Raw genomic sequence first — 19,435 nt, forward strand, 5'->3', positions numbered from 1 at the left:
GGAGCGAACCTGTGAAATACATACAAGGTAGATAGAAGTGCCTAGCTGTGTGATGGAGGGAGGTGTGAGCATGAGCTAAGGAAACAGCCCTCGCGGCGGGAAGCGATAATGCAGCCAACATCATAGGCCCCTTAGCCTCGCGGCTATAATCAAGATGATTGTAAGTATTTTTTTCAGTATTGAAGCTGATTATATCATGCTCATACTAGCGTAATGTCTTCGATGGTCGGATTGGTATCCATAAACTCCCCATCCATGATGCTGTGAACATATGCTTCACCGATCAATGTCCATGTTCTTTGCGCGCTCGGGCGAATGATGTACGGCACTCGCACCCCCATTAAAATTGCAATCACATCTCCTGGCTGGCTCTCTTTTGGGCATAGTCCAACATACCCTGTCCGAGAGAAGAAGGGTCGACTGTCGTACATGCGCCTGAATCGGTCGATAAAGCATGCGTATGGACGTGTGTCATCTGTAAAGACCTCAAACATTGTACCGGTGTTGTTCCAGCCGTACTCGGTTTTTGCATGCTCTAACCCAACTTTCATGTGTGAGTCTGCCGGCGCGCGAACGTATTCACTCTTAAGGTCGTCAGAGTGGCCATCTCCAATGGGTATACGCCATTCGGCATGTGCTTTTTGCTCTGGTGTATATTGCTTACTTTTGGACAGATATGCTGTAATGTCACAGAAGTAGGGTCGAAGGGTAACCAAGAAGCTCCTGTCAGGTATTTCATCGACATTGAGATGGAAACAGTGTCCTGCTTCCCCGATAGTATCGACCATCACTCCACGAAGAGCTAGGGATGGTGAATGTCGGCCTATGGAGCTCATGTCCATTACTGTTAGACGTCCGTTGAAGCACCCGCAAGCACTGAATGACCAGTCTGTTCGGTTGAAGAGCGACCATGGTGTCCGCATCGGCGCAGCCCAGTCAGGCACCCAAGATGGCAGTCCCAGGGTTCGTCTCTCAGATCGACACAGGGACAAGATGTCATCGTGTCCGTGCTCCAGTAGAGCGCGAGCGGTCACGGTATATGCCTGGGCGCAAGAGAGGCTGTAGTCCGGAACGATCTCTGCCGCAGCCTCACCACTGGCTACCCCCAAGAGGGCATAAACTCGATCGATATCTTGAGTAGCATCCATTACACCTTCTTGTGGGTTGTTGCGGACGTTGATCTGGTCCAGGTAATGGCGCAGGTTGTGTCCAGGGCTGACAAGACACTTCATTCGAAGATCCATGATTGTCGTTGGTATGGGGCTGTAAAGTGTATCTGCGAGGGCGTTTGCCTGCGCCTGATGTTTCAGGGGACCAATCAACAATCCGCGAAGATACATGCCAAAGAGTCGCATGTAAAAGCTCACAGCGGCCACCCTGGAGGTTGTTGGCTTAGATCACGTTCAAAAATGTAGTATAGGTCAGGTTGTGGCTCACATGGTGAAGTCGGCCTCGGACTGCCCACAACGAAAGGTTGCGGTTCGGGCGTTCGTACACTCCTGGATGCACCACACCCTCTGCGAGTCTGGTCAGCTTGGGAGAGTGGGCCAGGATTGTCATAGCTTGCATTGAACCACGGGCGCCTGTATAACTCGGCTGACAACCACTTGAACGGGTGTCTGTCATTTCGCGCATGATCTAAATGCTGAGCCATGACATTTAGTATAGTCCTCCGTACCCGGAAAGAAGCCTGCTCATCCCTCTTGCCCGAAAGCCAGGATACCAACTCGTTCGATTGTTGGATTACCGCGTCCCATAGGCCGATCTCGATAAGCAATCTACCTAGTTCACGTATACCTATGAAAGCATGGTCCGATGCCGCCGTCGAAGGACCAAGCCAAATGACAACGCGAGTCGCAGCGCCGTAGATTCTGCGCATGAGCTGTACCTGCCAGGTCTTCTCGTTGTCGTCTTGCTGATTGATGCAGATCGCATCTGCCCATATGTAGAACCCATCATCTTTAGATCGCAGGCTGCTGAGGGCGTTGTCGAGACTCTCCGTTATGAACATTTGGGAACCAGAAATCGTGATTGGACGGTCCAAAGGCTGCCCGCCCCAGCAGTAGGAGAGTGCGACAAAATCGCGACCGCCGTCCAGTATGGAAGTGGTGAGCGCATATCCACTGTTGCTGCTTGAACGATTGGCCTTCTGAGGTACCCACAAGAGTCTGATCTCCGACTTGGCCGCATCGACTGGCTGATACTTGTATGAGGGGACGACTTGATCAGTGTGTTCAGGAGAGCCCATGTTTCTGGTGTGTCGAAGTTGTGAGCGGTAGAGAGCATTTGCACAGCGTTTGGCAACATCAACCTATTTACTGCTCAGCCGTATGCCGATGGACACACAAGAAGCGTGGCATTGTCGCAAAAGCCGACTCAGTATCACCGTGGCGCATAAGCCAGTCGACCTTCCCAGTCAGCTGCATGTCTTTCGTCCAGCACTCTGTGGGTCGGAAGCGTAGCCAGGCTTAGCCCTGGAGGCAGTCGACGAGTTCAGGTGGACGATTGATCAAGTTCAGAGTACCATGACGAGTGCAGAGCATTGTTGATTTGCTCGCTGACAAAGAGTGCAAGGAGAACCAGAGGGTGGGGATAGCAGATGCGGTGGTTGTAGCTGTCCCCAGCGTGAGCGCGTCAATGACGGCGGAAAGCGGTACCGAGCTCTCACAACGTGAACAATCAGCTACCATCCACCCGCACAACGTCGATAGCCGCCTCTCAGCAGCCATGTTTGACACATTAGCAGAAGACATCCGGTGCACGTGACGCACCTCAACCAAGATGGAGCACATACACATCGCTGCGCTCCGGCCGAACCTGGACGCGCTCGAATCGAAGCAGATCAAAGCCGTGGTCACGCTCATATGGCCGTACTCGTCGTCCCAGCGCCAATTTGCCTTGCTCCTTGCCGAGCCCGACCTTGGACTGCGACGCAAGAAGGGCCAGGTCCGCGCCCGCTTCTCAGCAACCAGCGCCAGAGCTCTTGCGACAACGGGCGTGGGGGTCGGCGACGAGGTGGTGCTGAGCCTGCATGGCGCGCAGTTTGTGCAGGATGGCGCAGTCAGCACGCCTGGGAAGAGTCTGGACTGGGAGCTGGCATACGCGCAGACGCTCGCCGTTTCTGTGCGCCGCAATGGAGTTGAGATGGCGAATCTGGAGATGATAGATGCTGCACCAACCCCAGCGCCGCGGTCGCCTGTGAAGAAACCAGCAGCAGCGCCCAGTCCGATAGCTCAGTGGTCTTCTCCAGCTTTCCTCAAGCGCGCACGGCTCTCGGACGGCCCCTTCTTCGAACAGCCGGCGTACGATCCCTTGGCAGACGAGAGCAACGAGGGACACGACAAGAAGCGGCGGCGCAAGTCGTACAGGGATTGGACGGCTTGGACGTACACAGCGAGGACACCGTCGCCGGAGAAGGAGGATGTTGGCTTGCAAGACGAGTGGGAGCAGGCCATGTCTTCGCCGAGCAGACCACCGCAGCTGCCCAAGACGCCCATCTCGCCTTCCAGGACCGGGCCTGCGTCGGCCACAGCAGAACCGCTGGAGGGCTCGGAGTATATTGAGGAAACTACAATAGCGGACAGCGCGGAGGGCGATACGACCGTGGACGATGGCGAACTACAAAAGGTTCATGTTCCGTTGACCACAAGCCCGTCGCGGCCGAAGGAGGATGTTGGGCGCGATGCCGACTACTACGAACTCTATTCTGAGCCCAACGAGGGCCCTCCATTGGACTCGCAGTATGACTTCGGAGGCGACACCGAGCTCAATACAGAGGACGAAGACGAAGACGAAGACGACAACGCGCCAGGGGTTGAAGAAGTTGATGCAAGTGCTACAGAGCTGGCTACTGAGCTGGAGGACGAACACCAATGGACAGATAGTGAGCCAGACGCACTTGCTTCGCAACCTGTTGCAGACGCTGTCGAGGGGGTGGACGGTACAGCAAGTGCAACAGAAGAAGACAGTCTCTTCGAGGTTGCCGAAGCGGGCCAGCCGGAAGATGCCTCCGTGGTAGTCGAAGACACGACCATTGACGAGACAGTTCCCGAAGTGGCTGAACCTTCCATAATCGTCGACGACTCTCTTGCAATCGCCATGCCCCCTCCCAGCTTACCAGTCCTGCATACCGACTTTGCTACGCCTATAGCAACAGGCATATTAACTCCCATCGGCAAAGAGCCATCAAGTCCGAATCTCAAGGCGGTGGACTCAGCTACTCTGCCACTGCCATCGCCGTTTCCTGGAGAGCAAGCTGTGTCATATTTTGACTATGTCTCAACAGGCCACCATCAGGTGCCCCTGGACGGTCCTGCGGTCGAGGAGCAAGAGATGGAGAGCGATGCAGACTACATCATGGAGAACTCCTTCTTCAGCTCGATCAGCTCATCGAAAGCAGGCGGACCCCACCAGGACCATGAAACCGCCTTCGCCCCTGTGCGCTTCACTTTTGGCCTGGACGGAGCTGGCTGGTCTCGTCCGTTAGAATTATCCTCACCGCCACCAGAAGACGATCAAGCGGACACTGCTGATAACAAAGACGTCTCAACTGCTCCTCAGGGTGATGAGATAATCGAGCCAGTGCTTCACATTGAGCCAGTCGCTCCAGGGCAACCTCAGAACGCCGAAGAAGTCACACGCTCCTCCCCAGCTAAGACTTTGGAGGAAGATGCTGCGGATGCGCTCGCAGCCTTAAGTGAGACTGCAAAGCCGGTCATTGATGCTGTTCAGCCGCCAGTCGAAACAGGCTTAGCACCAAAGTCGTCCAATGTGATTGCTGTGTCCTCCGATGTGGAGTCAGACGAAAGCGAATACGAAGATGCAGTCATGGTTGAGCGTGACGAAGAGCAAAGTCCAGAGCAAGAGACTGAATCAGAGAGCGAAGAAGAGGCCAAATCAGAATCCGACGAAGAGCACGAGACGGAGTCCTTGGATCTTGGCTCGCCTTCAGCTCATGAAGTCAGTGATGATCAAGACGACAACGACGTTGCCGAACCAAAGCCCGTGCAAGCTGCCGACAGAATTGCTGATGTTGAGTCAGAGAAACGTGCTGGTGATACTGACAACCTCCATGAAGACAATTTTGATCTTCGAGTCGGATTGACAGACGAAGCCACCGCTACGACTATCCCTGACAGCTTCAACTTTGACGATTTCTTGACCAAGAATGTTGTGCAAGAGCCCACAGTTGTGTCTTCTAGCCCAGATCAGCTTACCCACGAGCCAGCTTCGATAGCTCTACCAGACACTTTTGAGGAGCCACCCCGCCCAGCGTTTGATGATTGGGAGCCGCAGGTAGGGACGGACGAGCCCCTGTCATTCATCGAAAACGATGATACGTCTGCCGCCCGGGTCGATACTGAAGATCCTGATGTCAAGATGGAGTCGGTCGAAGATGACTCGTTGTGTCTGATCACCCAACCGGAGACCCAGAATGTACCGCAGAAGTCAGGCACTGGCCCTGCGACGGAGCTCCTGATAGGCATTCCTGAGAACGGCCACAAGCTTGGAGAATTGCAATTCAAGTCAGTGCCTGCAACGGCTGCCGCTAGGAATACAAGGTCAAAGGCAAAGTCTGCAGCCTCGCCGCCGGAAGAGAATGCGTATGTGTCTAGGCTCAGTACAAGCATGCGACGTACAAGATCCAAGGCCTCGTTTGATTCTACAAATCGCGACACCACCTCACCCTCAGGAGCTCGAGTATTTCCTAGGTCAACTGTCACTCCCACACGAGATGCGACGCAAACATCGCCTTATAGCCTTCGATCGCAGTCTAAGCATATGTCACCCGATAAAAGTATGGCTACCTCCCAGGTTCCGGTTCGCAGGAGCCCTCGCAAGCTCGTACAAAGAGATACCGACTTTGACATTGTCCCATCTCAAGGGGAGAACCGCGATGTGTTCGGCAGCATGTTCGAGCCATCACAGGAGCTAGGCTTTGGGTATTCACAACTTTCGCAAGGTAGAAACTCTGATGTAGGCTTCGTGAAAGACTCCGAGGAGGATACCTCGCACTCTGAAGGCTCAATTTCCACCGTCCAATACTCCGATGGCGATGGAGTACAAGCATGCACTAACATGAGCGATTCAGTGAGAGTCGTTGACGAGGAGTCTACTACACCTCGACTGAAGCCACCACCAGCGAGCCTATCGCAGACACAGCGTCAAAATCGCTCGAGGTCACGATCAACAGGAGAACAGAGTACGTTTGTGTCACTAGACCGACCACCACAAACTCCAAGACGATCGCCTAGGCTGACACGCTCGACGTTTTCTACATCCCTGAGTCCTCGCACTGTACGCACAAGAAGAGCACCCGCTCAAATCACTTCTCCAGCGCTTGGGGTTGAGGAGGTTGAAGACCTCCAAGAGGAGTCAACGCCAAAGGTCAACGACCAGTCCGTCATCTACCCTGTCCTGCCGATCGAAAGCGAAGGCGACCTTCGAAGCTCTCCACTCGCACCAAGCATAGCCAGCGTTGCCTCTCGCAGATCATCTCCCGCCGCCGAACCAGCATCTGCACAACAACTGCCCCTTCAAGAAAGTAATCTCCTGACGCCAGACGACACCCAGCAAACAGCCTTGGAACCACCACTCTCCTTTCAAGCCCGTCAACCCGACCAAAGCCTGCTCATCACGCCCGAGCTTACACAAATGACGGACGCAAGCGCAACGCTACGCTCGTTTGACATTCCGATGCCGGGCGTACAGACACAACCTGCTCCACATTCACCGATCACTCGCACCTCGCCACGCCGCAAGCCCGCTGTCGCCGAGGAGAGATCTTCCTCGCCCATCCGTGCGTCGTCACCTATGCAGCAATCTTCAGAGGCTATCTCTGAGCTCGACGAAGACGCTACGCTCGTCCAGAAAAAAGAAGATTTGCCCTCGATTGGACTGAGCACGCCGATGGCGTACTACACTCCGTTGCGCGACTTGATTTACTTCCTAAATCGCTCCTCTCAGTTTCACTCCTCGTCAAACCCTGACGTCCTCGCCCTTTGCACATCAGCGAGCACGACGCCTGAGAAAGCAAAGAAGGGTCCGCGACATTGGAATACGACGCTCCACATTACAGACCTCTCGGTATGGCCGGAGGCCAGAACAGTTAACATCTTCCGCGCATACCAGAACGCGCTGCCCATGTGTGAGACGGGTGACGTCATCTTGCTCCGCGCATTCGGTGTAGAGAGTCGTAACCGCCAACCCTTGCTCAGATCTCAAGACGAGAGCTCGTGGTGTGTTTGGCGTTACTGCAAACCGGTTTGGGGCACGAAGAAGGGGAAGTGGGGCGAGCTGAGAGCTAGAGAAGAGGTCAAGGGGCCGGTTGTTGAGAGGGGTGAGGGGGAGTGGACGGAGGTGGGGAAGTTGAGGAATTGGTACATGACTACGGTGAAGGCAGGTCTGGACAAACAGCACGAGGAGAGGGAGGGTAGGAAGAGGGAGACAAGGAGTTGGAGCAAAGGGGTAGAGGTGCAAGCTGAAGAGGTGGAGGGAGATGACTAGGACAAGACCTGAATAGTGTTGCATATAGCCTCTTGTGCACTCGAGAAAGCCGGACACAAGCAAATGACCATAACCCCGATAGTAGCCTTGCAATTGTATAGGCCTCAGAGCTCTGTTGAGAACTTCTTCTGTCCAATGACTTCAGTATAGTCATATACACGAACATGAAGTGTGACGGTAGTGGCAGAGTCATATCACATGGGCATTGACTGGAGGCTTGTGTTGAGATCATACATCGTGTCTCGTTTTGTGGTTCTATTTTGTCCATCTAGATCGTATCGTCATAGCTGTTGTGCTGCTTCATGCACCTTTCCAGACCGTTACCTGATAGACTTATCTGAAAGACGATGCGTCCGTACTGCAGCATCACACCGCAGCATTACTAACATGCTCAATCTACCCAGCAACGATCCTACTAAGCGTACTCGATACAACATTCAAGCCTTTCAATCAATCAAGAAGGCACTTAGGCCTTCTCGTAGATCCAGTCGAAGCCAGCCTGCTTCCACTCCTGGACCTCGCCGTCCTTGAACCACAGAGCAATCTCCTTCTTGGCGTTCTCGACGGAGTCGGAACCGTGGCAGACGTTGCGACCAACGTCAATAGCGAAGTCACCACGGATGGTGCCGGGGGCGGAGGCAGCAGGGTTGGTGGCGCCGAGGAGGACACGGCCGGTCTTGACGGCGTCACGGCCCTCCCAGACCATGGCGCAGATGGGGCCGGAGGACATGTCTGGTACATGTCAGTATGCAATGCCACGTGGGGGGTTGAGAGGGGAGGCTGGTTTGCAGGGTGCTCTGCAGGGGTCTTGGAGGGGCATTTCGAGAGATTTGGTACGTACAGGCGATCAGACCGGGGAAGAAGGGCTTGCCAGCCAAGTCCTCGTAGTGCTTCTCGAGGTGCTCCTTGCCGGGAGTGACGAGCTTGATGGCAGCGAGCTTGAAGCCGCGGTTCTCGAAGCGGGAGATGATGGGGCCAACGAGGCCACGCTGTGCATAGAATCAGTACACCATTATCCCACTGTGTCGTTCCATTGCAATTGAGCCGTATGCTGCATTTGCAGTGAATCGTGGTGTTGTGCGTACCTGGACGCCATCGGGCTTGATAGCAATGAAGCTGTTCCCAACAATTAGCTACACCGCCATTCGATTGTTTACCCCTCCTAAGGAGACAATTGAGGAATTGGACGTACGTCTGCTCGGTAGTCATTTTTGCGGCGTGGAGGGATTCGATGTTCTTTCGAAGGTGGCTTCTGTCTTTGGGACCGAGTTTCAAGAAGATGGGAGGATCGGGAATGCCAGAGGGGAAGGAAGAAGAATTGGACTCGGACATTCTGGCACTAAAATTCTCTTGGTACTGTTGGTGGGGTGCTGCGTTGTTGGCCCCGCGTTTTTAGTGGTTCTGGGCGGTGTGACCCTGAACGCAATGGGCGCTGTTTGTGTGGTTTGAGTGCTTAGTAAGGAACAGCTACGTTTCATCAGACATCTGGGGTAGAAGTTGACAGCAATCCTTTTGGCTCAAGCGGTACCTGCTTTGAGAGCTGCTGGATATGGTTACATTACAACAGCGGTCCGCTCCCCGGTGGACGGCCGTGCTACTGCTATGGACGGCGCTGTGCAGCTTGTTCTTGCCAGCTGGTAAGTACTCGGACGCTTTGGAGCTCCAATTGTCCTGCATACCCTCGAAATATGGGATGTGTTCAAGTCCATATGCTAATTTGGGGTCCTAGTGTCTGTCAAACATGAAAACTTCAAGACTTGCGACCAATCTGGCTTCTGTAAGCGCAACCGCGCGTTCGCCGACGACGTCACTGCCTCTAGCTCCTTCTTGTCCCCATACGCCCTCGACCCTACGACGCTCAAGTTCAAAGATGGCCAATTGGATGCTGTAGTCCTAAAGACAATCAAAAATGGTCAGGAGAAGGTTCAGTTGCCGCTCACGGTCACTTTCCTCGAATCTGGTGTTGCGCGCGTTACTCTCGACGAAGCAAAGAGACAGAAGGGCGACATCGATCTCAGGCACGACAGCAAGGCTAGAAAGGAACGTTACAATGAGGCTGGCAAGTGGGCTCTTGTTGGTGGATTGAAAACCTCCAGCGGCGCAGCACTGGCCGAGGCAGCAGATGCTGGCTACACCAAGGTCGTCTACGGCAAAGGCAGCAAGCACCAAGCTATCATCCGTCATGTACCCTTCTCAATCGAGTTCCAGCGGGATGGAGAGACGCAAGTCAAGTTCAACGAGCGTGGTTTCTTGAATCTCGAGCACTGGAGAGCGAAGGCCGAGAAGCCCAAGGAAGAACCCAAGGAGGGCGAAGAGAACAAGGAGGACCAGAAGGTCGAGGAAGAGCAGGGTGAAGACGAGAGCACTTGGTGGGACGAGAGCTTTGGTGGAAACACCGACACAAAGCCTCGGGGTCCTGAAGCCATCTCTCTTGACATTTCCTTCCCCGGCTACGCACATGTCTTCGGTATCCCTGAGCATGCCACAAGACTCTCGCTGAAGACCACCAGGTATGAGCTAATCATTCTGATTTATCTTAAACTGCAGCTGACAGTCTACTAGGGGCGGCGACGATGCTTACACCGAACCATACCGACTGTACAACGCCGACGTCTTCGAGTACGAGATGGATAGCCCAATGACCCTCTACGGTGCCATTCCCTTCATGCAGGCTCACCGCAAGGGTTCCACCGTTGGTGTTTTCTGGCTTAATGCCGCCGAAACCTGGATCGATGTTACCAAGAAGAAGAACACTGCGAACCCGCTCGCGCTCGGTGTCGAAGGCCACACTGACACTCAGACTCACTGGATGTCGGAGAGCGGTCTGCTGGATGTCTTCGTCTTCCTTGGCCCCACTCCTCAGGACCTCACTCGCCAGTACGGAGAGCTCACTGGCTACACTGCCATGCCTCAGTCCTTTGCCATTGCTTACCACCAGTGCCGCTGGAACTACGTCACTGATGAGGATGTTAAGGATGTTGATCGTCGTTTCGACAAGTTCAACATCCCCTACGACGTCATCTGGCTCGACATTGAGTACACTCACGAGAAGGAGTACTTCACCTGGGATCCTCTGACCTTCGTTGACCCTATCTCGATGCAGCAGCAACTTGACAAGCGAGACAGGAAGCTCGTAGCCATCATTGACCCTCACATCAAGAACACCAACAACTATCCCATTATTGATGAATTGAAGAAGAAAGACCTTGCTGTCAAGAACAAGGATGGCAACCAGTACGAGGGCTGGTGTTGGCCCGGTTCCTCAATGTGGGTCGACTGCTTCAACCCAGCTGCTATCGACTGGTGGAAGGGCCTGTTCAAGTACGACAAGTTCAAGGGCTCTGCATACAACACGTTCATCTGGAACGACATGAACGAGCCGTCGGTCTTCAACGGTCCAGAGACAACCATGCCTAAGGACAACCTGCACCACGGCAACTGGGAGCATCGCGATGTTCACAACGTCAACGGCATGACCTTTCACAATGCTACCTACCAGGCCCTGATTGAGCGCAAGAAGGGCGAGCTTCGCCGTCCGTTCGTCCTTACCCGTGCCTTCTACTCTGGTAGTCAACGCAGCGCAGCCATGTGGACCGGTGACAACCAGGCTGACTGGCCTCATCTCGAAGCATCTCTGCCTATGATCCTCAACCAAGGTATCTCTGGTTTCCCATTTGCAGGTGCTGATGTTGGAGGTTTCTTTGGCAACCCCAGTAAGGAGCTTCTCACCCGCTGGTACCAGGCTGGTATCTACTACCCGTTCTTCCGTGGCCACGCCCACATCGATACTCGCCGCCGTGAGCCCTACATCCCTGGATCTCCTTACACCGAAATCATCACGCAAGCCCTTCGTCTCCGTTACCAGCTACTTCCTGCTTGGTACACTGCCTTCCACGAGGCCCACACAACTGGTGCACCGATCGTGCGTCCCAACTTCTACATTCACCCTGACGATGAGGCTGGATTCGCCATCGACGATCAGCTTTATATCGGATCCACCGGTCTGCTTGCCAAACCTGTCACCAAGGAAGGCGCCGATAGTGTCTCCGTATACCTCGCTGACGACCAGCCCTACTTCGATTACTTTGACTACACCACCTACAGCGGCAAGGGTCAGCACATTGTCCCCGCTCCTCTCAACAAGATCCCACTTCTGATGCGCGGAGGTCATATCATCCCTCGTCGCGATCGCCCACGCCGTTCTTCAGGCCTGATGAAGTACGACCCTTTCACTCTTGTTGTCGTTCTCGACAAAGATGGCAACGCGGCTGGCACACTTTACGTCGATGATGGCGAGACCTTTGACTATCAGGGCGGTGCCTTCATCCACCGTCGCTTCTCTTTTGATGGAAAACGCAACATTCTCACCTCGTCCAACCTTGACACCAGCACTATCCGCACCGTCAGGTACGAGAAGTACGCCAAGTCGATGGCCAAGGTTCGTGTCGAGAAGGTCATCATCGTCGGTGCCCCAAGTGTATGGAAGGACAAGGACGAGGTCATCGTCATGGAAGAGGGCTCGAAGGAGAGCAAGAGGAGGAAGCCAGTGCCGCTAGAATACTATGCTGCGGATGGCAAGAAGGCTGCCTATGCGGTCATTCGTGACCCTAGTGTTGGCATTGGACGTGGCTGGAAGATCGATTTTGGTGGTGCGAATGCTGGTCCGCATGATCACCACGGCCATGAGCATTGAATGTAGCGACGAACAAGATCTGATGTTGCACCTATCAAAAAGAGGTGTCACGCATTGTGCATAGAACTTAGAGAACTCAATAAAAGCAACTTCCAGGAGGAACCCGGAAGGTAACACAGACTGTTTGCTACCGGGCTCAAGGTCGCTCCTACCTTCCTCCAAGTATGCACGACGCTAACGCTGAGGAAACCACGACCACCCGCATCTGGGCTTTCTTCTTTTTTCTTGGCTTTCCCGTTGGACTTCAAAACAGCGTTGATGCGACAGCTTTAATCCTTACACCATACCATGATGGTTGGCTGAGCAATTTATTAATTGCCTTACCAGGGTTCATGGAGAGTTGTTCGTGCAGGATGCGGGACAATTCTGTAACTAGCTGACACCCTTACGTCACACAAGTCTTACGTTTCTGCAGCTCTTTACAATAATATGATCGGCCTGTCAACGTAACCACGCCACGAGCGCCCGTCATGCTACGGAGCTGAGCAGTATGGTTGACTTTTCTAATATAAAGGTCCGATAGGCAGGATGCATGACTCGGAAGCTTTGAGATCGCCACGATGGCTAAGACTCCATACAAGTATATACCGCTGGACTCGACCAAAGAGGAGATACGGCTCCTATATAAACCAAAAAGCGATGCCAAAGCGGGCCTCATCAAGTACTCCCTCTGCAACGTCTCGCTCCAGGACACACCCGAATTTACCGCTCTTTCGTACCACTGGGGCCGGCAGAGCCATGACCGTCCTATCACTATCAACGGAACGCGCACGCACATCACACAAAATTTGGAGACTGCTCTACACCATGTTGATGGTGGGATATGGCTGTAGGTAGACGCAATCTGCATCAACCAAGCAGATGATGTTGAAAAGACCTCGCAAGTACAGATTATGCACAACATACATTCGGCCGCAGCCAAAGTGTTGATATGGCTTGGGTCATCTACTATTGAGACGGATGACGCGATTGCGGGAATTCGTGAATTGGGAGACGTACTACTTGAAACTCATTTACTGGAGCTAGTCGCGGAGAAAAGACGAGAGCTGGTACCATGGATCGTGCAGCCGGGTGATAGCTGGTATAAGGCGCAAGTTGATTGAAGTTATGGTCAGATACCGACAAGCAGCACATGAGGACGGCAAACATCCTTTCTGGCGGGTAAGTCCAGAGCTGGCTACACGGCAGTGGTTCCGCGTAAGTCCACACCTATCAGATCATATTGCCAGAGAACTGAGCGAATAGCGGGTTTGGTGCATTTAGGGGTGTCAACGCACGCACAGCCACTTACGCTGCGGGACTGCGGAGGTCGACTACAGACAGTCAGTGGTAATTCACACATTGTAAATGCTGACCACTGACGAGGCACAGCATCCAAGCCGTACCCTGGTTTTATCGACTTTTCTGGCTCTTCATCTCCGGTGGATTCCCCGACCACACCGCAGACTCCGAAGTGATGAGTCGGCTGATAACTACGTTCTACAATTTTGGCGGCCCAGTGCCCACCACGATTCTCGATCTTCGGAACAGATCCCAACACAACTCGGAATTCAGCTTGCGAAGCTTCCTTGGCCTTACGAACATTGTCTCGTGTGGATATGCGCGCGGTATAGATGCAAGCGATGACCGCGACCGTGCATACACGCTGTTGGGCGTTACCACCGACGATGCTGCAAGAGACATTGTACCAGATTACACGCTGTCTTGTCACGACGTATATATCAGGACCGCCCAGGTTTTGCTGAGGCACGGGCACTACGATATCCCCTCACTATGTCGAGGTCAGGATCGTAATTACAGTTTGCCCTCATGGGTACCTGACTGGTCTACTGTAATGGAGCAACCGTGATCCATGGCAGTCTCTGTACCGGACAACGACTATGACGCCTGTGGAAATTTGGCAGATCGAACCAGGAAAGTAGACAAATCCGCTGGCGTCCCACACATCCTTGACGTTTGGGCAATAGTTGTCGATATCATCAGCAAGACCGGCGATATTTACACTCCTTCGATCGCTCTAAACTGGCACTGGCCTTCCCTCAAGCAATACTTCTGCAACCTACAATCCTATCTGACGCAAAGCACCATGTATTCTCCTTCTGAGAAAATCGAAGCGGAATGGCGCATCCCTGTCGCGGACATGGAATATACCGCCACCAACAGACGCTACGTCCGTGAACCTCCACACTCACACATGGCGGCTGGCTACGCGCGTGCGAATGAAGTCCATGACCGGTAGATGAACGGTATGCCACAAGCAGTCTTCGAAGAAGGTCTGACGGGTTCCTTGCCCGTTGATAGTCCGTACACGTGTTACATAAATCAGGTCTCGAGGATGTACAACACGCGGCCGTTTCTCTCTAGTGCAGGGTATGTTGGGCTTTGTCCTCCAGAGACGGAACCTGGTGATACGATCGCAATATTTGCCGGGGTCAAACTAACCTACATCGTCCGCCGGAGCTCAGACGGTCAGGGTCAGACATGGAAGTTGATCGGCGAAACTTATACACACGGGATCATGGACGGTGAACTCGTGAGCATGGGTTCAAAGACTGAGACCATCACGCTGCAATGAGCATAACCCATGTTGCGTCTGGGTCAACTGAGCAGGAGATCTTGAGACGGTTGACAGGAGTGGAACCATGGACAGCGATTTCGCAGGCGAATTCATGGACGGAGGTCACCGCGCTGTAGTAAGAATAGGCCTTGAGTGTGCAAAGCCGATGTCAAAATCCACTACGTATTGTCGCAATGCCGACCCCTCATCGCTGGCCTTATCTTCCAGCGCCTCCACTGCCACAGGTCATCATAACCATGTCTTGACAAGTAGCCCAACGAATCACCAACCTCCTCCTTGCAAAGTTGCGGTGCACAGCACAGCTCTATCAAACGCAAACTGGACGTAAACACACAACAAAAACACCTCATTGACACATAAGACCAGCACATTGGAGGAGTGACCAAGTTGGATTTTCGATGCTACCAAAGGAATGTGGTGCCATGGCAAGCCATCAAGCATACAGAACGCACAGCGTCAGTAAAGACAGACCAGTGTCGATACAAAGAAATAACAATGAGACCCTTCTGACATTTACCCATCCCCATCCGCCTCCTTATTTCTCGCTCATCCTCTGCACAGTAGCAACATCCAGTCCCACCCTAGCCTCAGCATCCTCCCTAGAGATGACCTTATGCGCACCACTCCAGATGCCAAAGCGGCGCTTGATCATCTTCCACGTCTCAATCGCCGAGACGTACAGCACAACGCAGCCGAAGCTGACGCCCCACTCCCACGTGATAGGACCGTGCTTGAACACCTTCTCGTTGATAATGGGGATGTACACAATCGGGAACATCATAACGAGACCCGCAATGACAGCAAAGAAGAGGAAGCGATTGCGCCATAGCGTGGGGAAGACAGATAAACCGCGTGGCACGTTCTGATCTGTGTTGGGATACATGTTGAACAAAGAGCGGGCGAAGTGCTTGACCTCCCAGGCCGTGACGAGGAGAAGGAGGGTGATAGTAGTGTACGTTGTAGCGCGAGCGCGGAACACAACGTCACACGTATCGTTGAAGCCTTCGTTGCAGCCAGAGCCGAGGTTACCACCACCAGGGCCGACGTAGGCAACGATGGCGAACGAGAAGAGACAGAGCGCGCCCATGAAGAAGCCGTAGATGAACTTATCGGTGATGAGCTCCTTGGAGAACACACCGGCTTTGACGTCGTGGGGTGGGCGGTACATGCTGTCCTCCTGCTTCTCTTCAAGACCGAGACCAATGGCGAGGAATGAGGACGTGATGAGGTTGACCCAGAGAATCTCGATGGGCGACAAGGGGAAGACAGAGTGGTTGTCATTGTCCTTGAAGGCGAGACCGATCAATAGAAGGATAACCTGAGCGATGTTGGAGATAAGAAGATGCATCAAGAACTTCTGGATGTTGTCGAAGAGGCGGCGACCTTCTTCAACCGCTTTGACAATTGAAGCGAAGTTATCGTCAGTCAATACCATTTCGGCGGCATCCTTGGCGACATCGCTACCAGTACCCATAGCCATTCCGACGTTAGCTTGCTTGAGGGCAGGTGAGTCATTGACACCGTCACCAGTCATGATGCAGAAGCGCTGCCTACGGTGCAGAGCTTGAACCATCTTGACCTTAGTCTTAGGGCTGCATCTAGCGATGACTAGGGGTAGCGTTTCCATGGCGTCGATCTGTTCCTCCGTCATGTCGTCAAACTCGCGAGCTACCATGACAGCGGATGCGGGAGTGGAGTCGTTGATGATGTCAACGTCACGGGCGATAGCTCGAGCCGTACCAGGGTGATCACCTGTGAGCATGTGCACAGTGATACCAGCGACCTTACATTCACGGACAGCACCCTTGGTTTCCAGGCGAGGCGGGTCGTAGATGGCGACAAGACCGATGTAGTTAAGGTTTTTCTCGACTGTGGCACGCTCGTGGATGTCAGTACCAGGGAGCAGTGTCTTATGGGCGATACAGAGCACGCGGAGACCTTCGTTGGCCATCGATTCGGCGGCCTGCAAGATACCCTCACGCTCCTGGTCAGTGACGTTGAGAACAGGAAGCATGAATTCAGTGGCTCCCTTTGTGTAGACGTCGAGGTTGTGGTTGGTGTTGTCTCTGTAGACGACAGTCATTTTCTTGACTGTCGAGTCGAAAGAGAACTCCGTGGCGAGAGAGACGTTGAGTGAGTTGAGTAGGTTCTCCTTGCCCATGTTGAAGCGGAATGCAAGAACGTGCAGAGCGATCTCAGTCGGTTCGCCGTATGCCTTCCATGGTCCGGTCATGGGGTTGTTTAAGATAGCAGTGGGTGGCCGTGAGATAGACTCAATGGTGGAAGTATCGGTCTCGCTCTTATTATCACTGGCGTAGCGGTCAAGGCCAGCCTTCTTCTCACTACGTGTCTCGAGGTCGGCATCTTGCGCAGGTAGCACCTTGGAGTTGTTGCAAAGAGCGATTGTGCGGAGGAAGCGAGCAAGCACAGTGTCAGGCCTGTAGGCCTCCAGGGCGAGTACTTGGCCGTCGAGGGTGACTTGGCCGCTTCCTGGGTTGTAAGGGTCGGTGATGCTGTCAACGGAGAAGATACCGATACCTGGGATGAGGGCCTTCTTCGAGACCATGCGACCTTGAGTCAGCGTACCAGTCTTGTCAGAGCAGATGTTCGTGACACCTCCGACAGCTTCGATGGCAGACTGGACCCTGGTGATGACGTTGGCCTTGGCCATGGCCTTTCCACCGACCGCAATAGTGATGGTAAGTACGGCAATGAGGGATTCTGGAATGACCGCGACGGCCACACAGATACCGTAGATGAGGACTTCGCCACCAACTACCCACTTGCTTGCAGAGAAAACAATGATAGCAAGGAGGATGGCGAGACCGAATAGCAAGAGAGCGAATTTGCTGAGGGTGATTTGCAGTGGTGTTCCCACCAGGCCAAGAATGGTCTTCAGGCCGTTCAAAAATCTCCAGACCAGCTTAGCGAAGAAGCCTTGAGATTGCGCCTTCTCGTCTTTCTTCTGACGGAGCATGGTGGCAATCTGGCCCACTTCAGTGTCCATGGCGGTTGCAACGACAATACCACGGCATCGGCCGGAGGTCATCTCGCTTCCAGAGAAAGCGAGGTTGGTGCGGTCAGCAGTGGCGATGTCGGCGTCATCAAACTTCTTGTGGGGTGTCTTCTCGACAGGGAGGGATTCACCTGTGAGGAAGGCTTCGTTGGTGAAGGCGTTCACACCATCGATGAGACGGAGGTCAGCAGGGACAATACTTCCAACGTTGAGTTGCACAATGTCACCAGGTACAAGGTCTAAAGCCTTGACCTTCTGATCGGGTATGCCATTTCGAGTGACGGTAGCCTCTGGGGCGGTGAGCTTCTTAAGAGACTCAATCGTCTTTTCAGCACGATAGTCTTGCCAGAAACCAACGACAATGTTGAGTAGGATGACTGCAGTGATTACGCCGCCTTCGATGTAGTCGTCAATGCCAAAGCTTATGGCCATTACGATGATGAGGACGAAAGTAAGACTGTTCGAGATCTGCCTCATGAGAATCTTCCACATGGAAAGCCCCTCAGCTCCCTTAACCTTGTTAGATCCATAGAGCCCGAGGCGGGATTCCGCTTCAGCAGTGCTGAGTCCATGGCTGATGAAAGGTTAGCAAGACTGTAAGACGTAGCAAGAGAGTCTTGCTGGTCTTACTTGATATCGACGCGCAGAGCCTCTGCAACTTCTTCGAAGGAGAGGGTGTGCGGGGCGTGGAGCGGAGATGGAGAATCGCCGTTGCTCTTCGGCTGATGTTGCCTTTGATGGTGAGATGTATTTAGCCCATTTAAACCACCTATAGGGGGTTCAGTTTCTTGGGGAGCGGTCTCCTCGACGGTAGGCAGTACAGTTTCACCCATTCAATAGCTCGATGGCACAGTGGTGTGGCTTTGGTGAAGAGTGAAGGAGGGCGCTCGCGGGGGTGGCAGTTATACTCGTTTGTTGTACCAGGATTGGCGGGGTCACGCACGCTAGGGAGAGCTACGTGGGTCCTTCCAAGTGTGGGGAGGTCTTGGTAATCCTCATCATTCACGCCTCACTCACCTGCAGTCATCGCGAGACCAACGCATCGCCAAATTTAATCCCATGCATATTATGCGCTGCAAAATTCTGGCCGTGTGAAACCACGCGCTGCGCTCGTTGCGAAGAGTCCCTTTGCACAAGGTTTCGTTGCTTTGGTTGTTGCTTCTCTGTTCATTGACGAGATGTCAAGGATCTTGGCTGACGGCTCCAAGGGTTTCTTTGCCGCTTTCCGGATTCGTGTATCGACAGATGTGTACACAGCCTCAGCGCCGAGAAGAATCGGTTGTTGGCACTGCAGCTGTACGCATGCTTGTGGTACGGTTGGTGGATGTCGTTTGTATGTCCAGCGCTCGAAACAGCAAGTCAATACCGCGGTATGCCAGATCTGAACATGTTACTCATAGTTCTTCGGTGAATGAACCACTCACGGTGCTCTTATTGCGGCGTCTTGTTGCTCTTGGCTCTTTGGTAAGCAATCGCATCAGACGTGACACACTGATGCTCCCCCGCGTCTTCGACTGGTCCGGATACAGATCTGATTGCCACCAATGAGGCGTAACGAAGCGGCTGATAAGAATGTGGAGTAATGCACCTCGTACCGAGTCGTCTTTGCGAAGGTTCAAAGAATCAGGCAGGTCGTCAGATG

The 19,435-nt window shown here is 53.5% G+C and overlaps 6 protein-coding genes across 6 annotated transcripts; 3 read left to right on the top strand and 3 right to left on the bottom strand.

Annotated features, from left to right (window-relative positions):
• Nucleotides 1-199: 199 nt before the first annotated feature.
• Nucleotides 200-2,599, bottom strand: BU25DRAFT_369507 (HET-domain-containing protein; the record flags this gene model as incomplete). Its single annotated transcript, XM_033703931.1, has 3 exons — nucleotides 1,568-2,599; nucleotides 1,438-1,517; nucleotides 200-1,377 (listed from the first exon to the last, which is right to left on the bottom strand). Exons 1-3 carry the CDS (start codon nucleotides 2,246-2,248, stop codon nucleotides 201-203), a joined length of 1,938 nt encoding a protein of 645 aa, XP_033560713.1. The 5' UTR covers nucleotides 2,249-2,599.
• A 94-nt stretch (nucleotides 2,600-2,693) lies between these two features.
• BU25DRAFT_471410 (uncharacterized protein) lies at nucleotides 2,694-7,619 on the top strand. The gene has a single exon (XM_033710821.1). It carries the CDS (start codon nucleotides 2,782-2,784, stop codon nucleotides 7,504-7,506), a length of 4,725 nt encoding a protein of 1,574 aa, XP_033560714.1. The 5' UTR covers nucleotides 2,694-2,781; the 3' UTR covers nucleotides 7,507-7,619.
• A 121-nt stretch (nucleotides 7,620-7,740) lies between these two features.
• Nucleotides 7,741-8,884, bottom strand: BU25DRAFT_449123 (NDK-domain-containing protein). Its single transcript, XM_033709623.1, has 4 exons — nucleotides 8,699-8,884; nucleotides 8,592-8,622; nucleotides 8,348-8,495; nucleotides 7,741-8,238 (listed from the first exon to the last, which is right to left on the bottom strand). The coding sequence occupies exons 1-4, from the start codon at nucleotides 8,836-8,838 to the stop codon at nucleotides 7,973-7,975; spliced, it is 585 nt and encodes a 194-aa protein (XP_033560715.1). The 5' UTR covers nucleotides 8,839-8,884; the 3' UTR covers nucleotides 7,741-7,972.
• Nucleotides 8,885-9,034: 150 nt separating this feature from the next.
• BU25DRAFT_394452 (glycoside hydrolase family 31 protein) lies at nucleotides 9,035-12,228 on the top strand. Its single transcript, XM_033704742.1, has 3 exons — nucleotides 9,035-9,143; nucleotides 9,236-10,016; nucleotides 10,069-12,228. The coding sequence occupies exons 1-3, from the start codon at nucleotides 9,056-9,058 to the stop codon at nucleotides 12,197-12,199; spliced, it is 3,000 nt and encodes a 999-aa protein (XP_033560716.1). The 5' UTR covers nucleotides 9,035-9,055; the 3' UTR covers nucleotides 12,200-12,228.
• A 531-nt stretch (nucleotides 12,229-12,759) lies between these two features.
• Nucleotides 12,760-14,048, top strand: BU25DRAFT_459231 (uncharacterized protein; the record flags this gene model as incomplete). The annotated part of the gene is made up of 2 exons (XM_033710263.1): nucleotides 12,760-13,028; nucleotides 13,571-14,048. The coding sequence occupies 2 exons, from the start codon at nucleotides 12,760-12,762 to the stop codon at nucleotides 14,046-14,048; spliced, it is 747 nt and encodes a 248-aa protein (XP_033560717.1).
• Nucleotides 14,049-15,230: 1,182 nt separating this feature from the next.
• Nucleotides 15,231-18,798, bottom strand: BU25DRAFT_89535 (sodium P-type ATPase-like protein). Its single transcript, XM_033712224.1, has 2 exons — nucleotides 18,424-18,798; nucleotides 15,231-18,367 (listed from the first exon to the last, which is right to left on the bottom strand). Exons 1-2 carry the CDS (start codon nucleotides 18,624-18,626, stop codon nucleotides 15,313-15,315), a joined length of 3,258 nt encoding a protein of 1,085 aa, XP_033560718.1. The 5' UTR covers nucleotides 18,627-18,798; the 3' UTR covers nucleotides 15,231-15,312.
• Nucleotides 18,799-19,435: the final 637 nt, after the last annotated feature.

Source organism: Macroventuria anomochaeta (assembly GCF_010093625.1).
Source record: "Macroventuria anomochaeta strain CBS 525.71 unplaced genomic scaffold BU25scaffold_20, whole genome shotgun sequence".
Lineage (NCBI taxonomy): Eukaryota > Fungi > Ascomycota > Dothideomycetes > Pleosporales > Didymellaceae > Macroventuria > Macroventuria anomochaeta.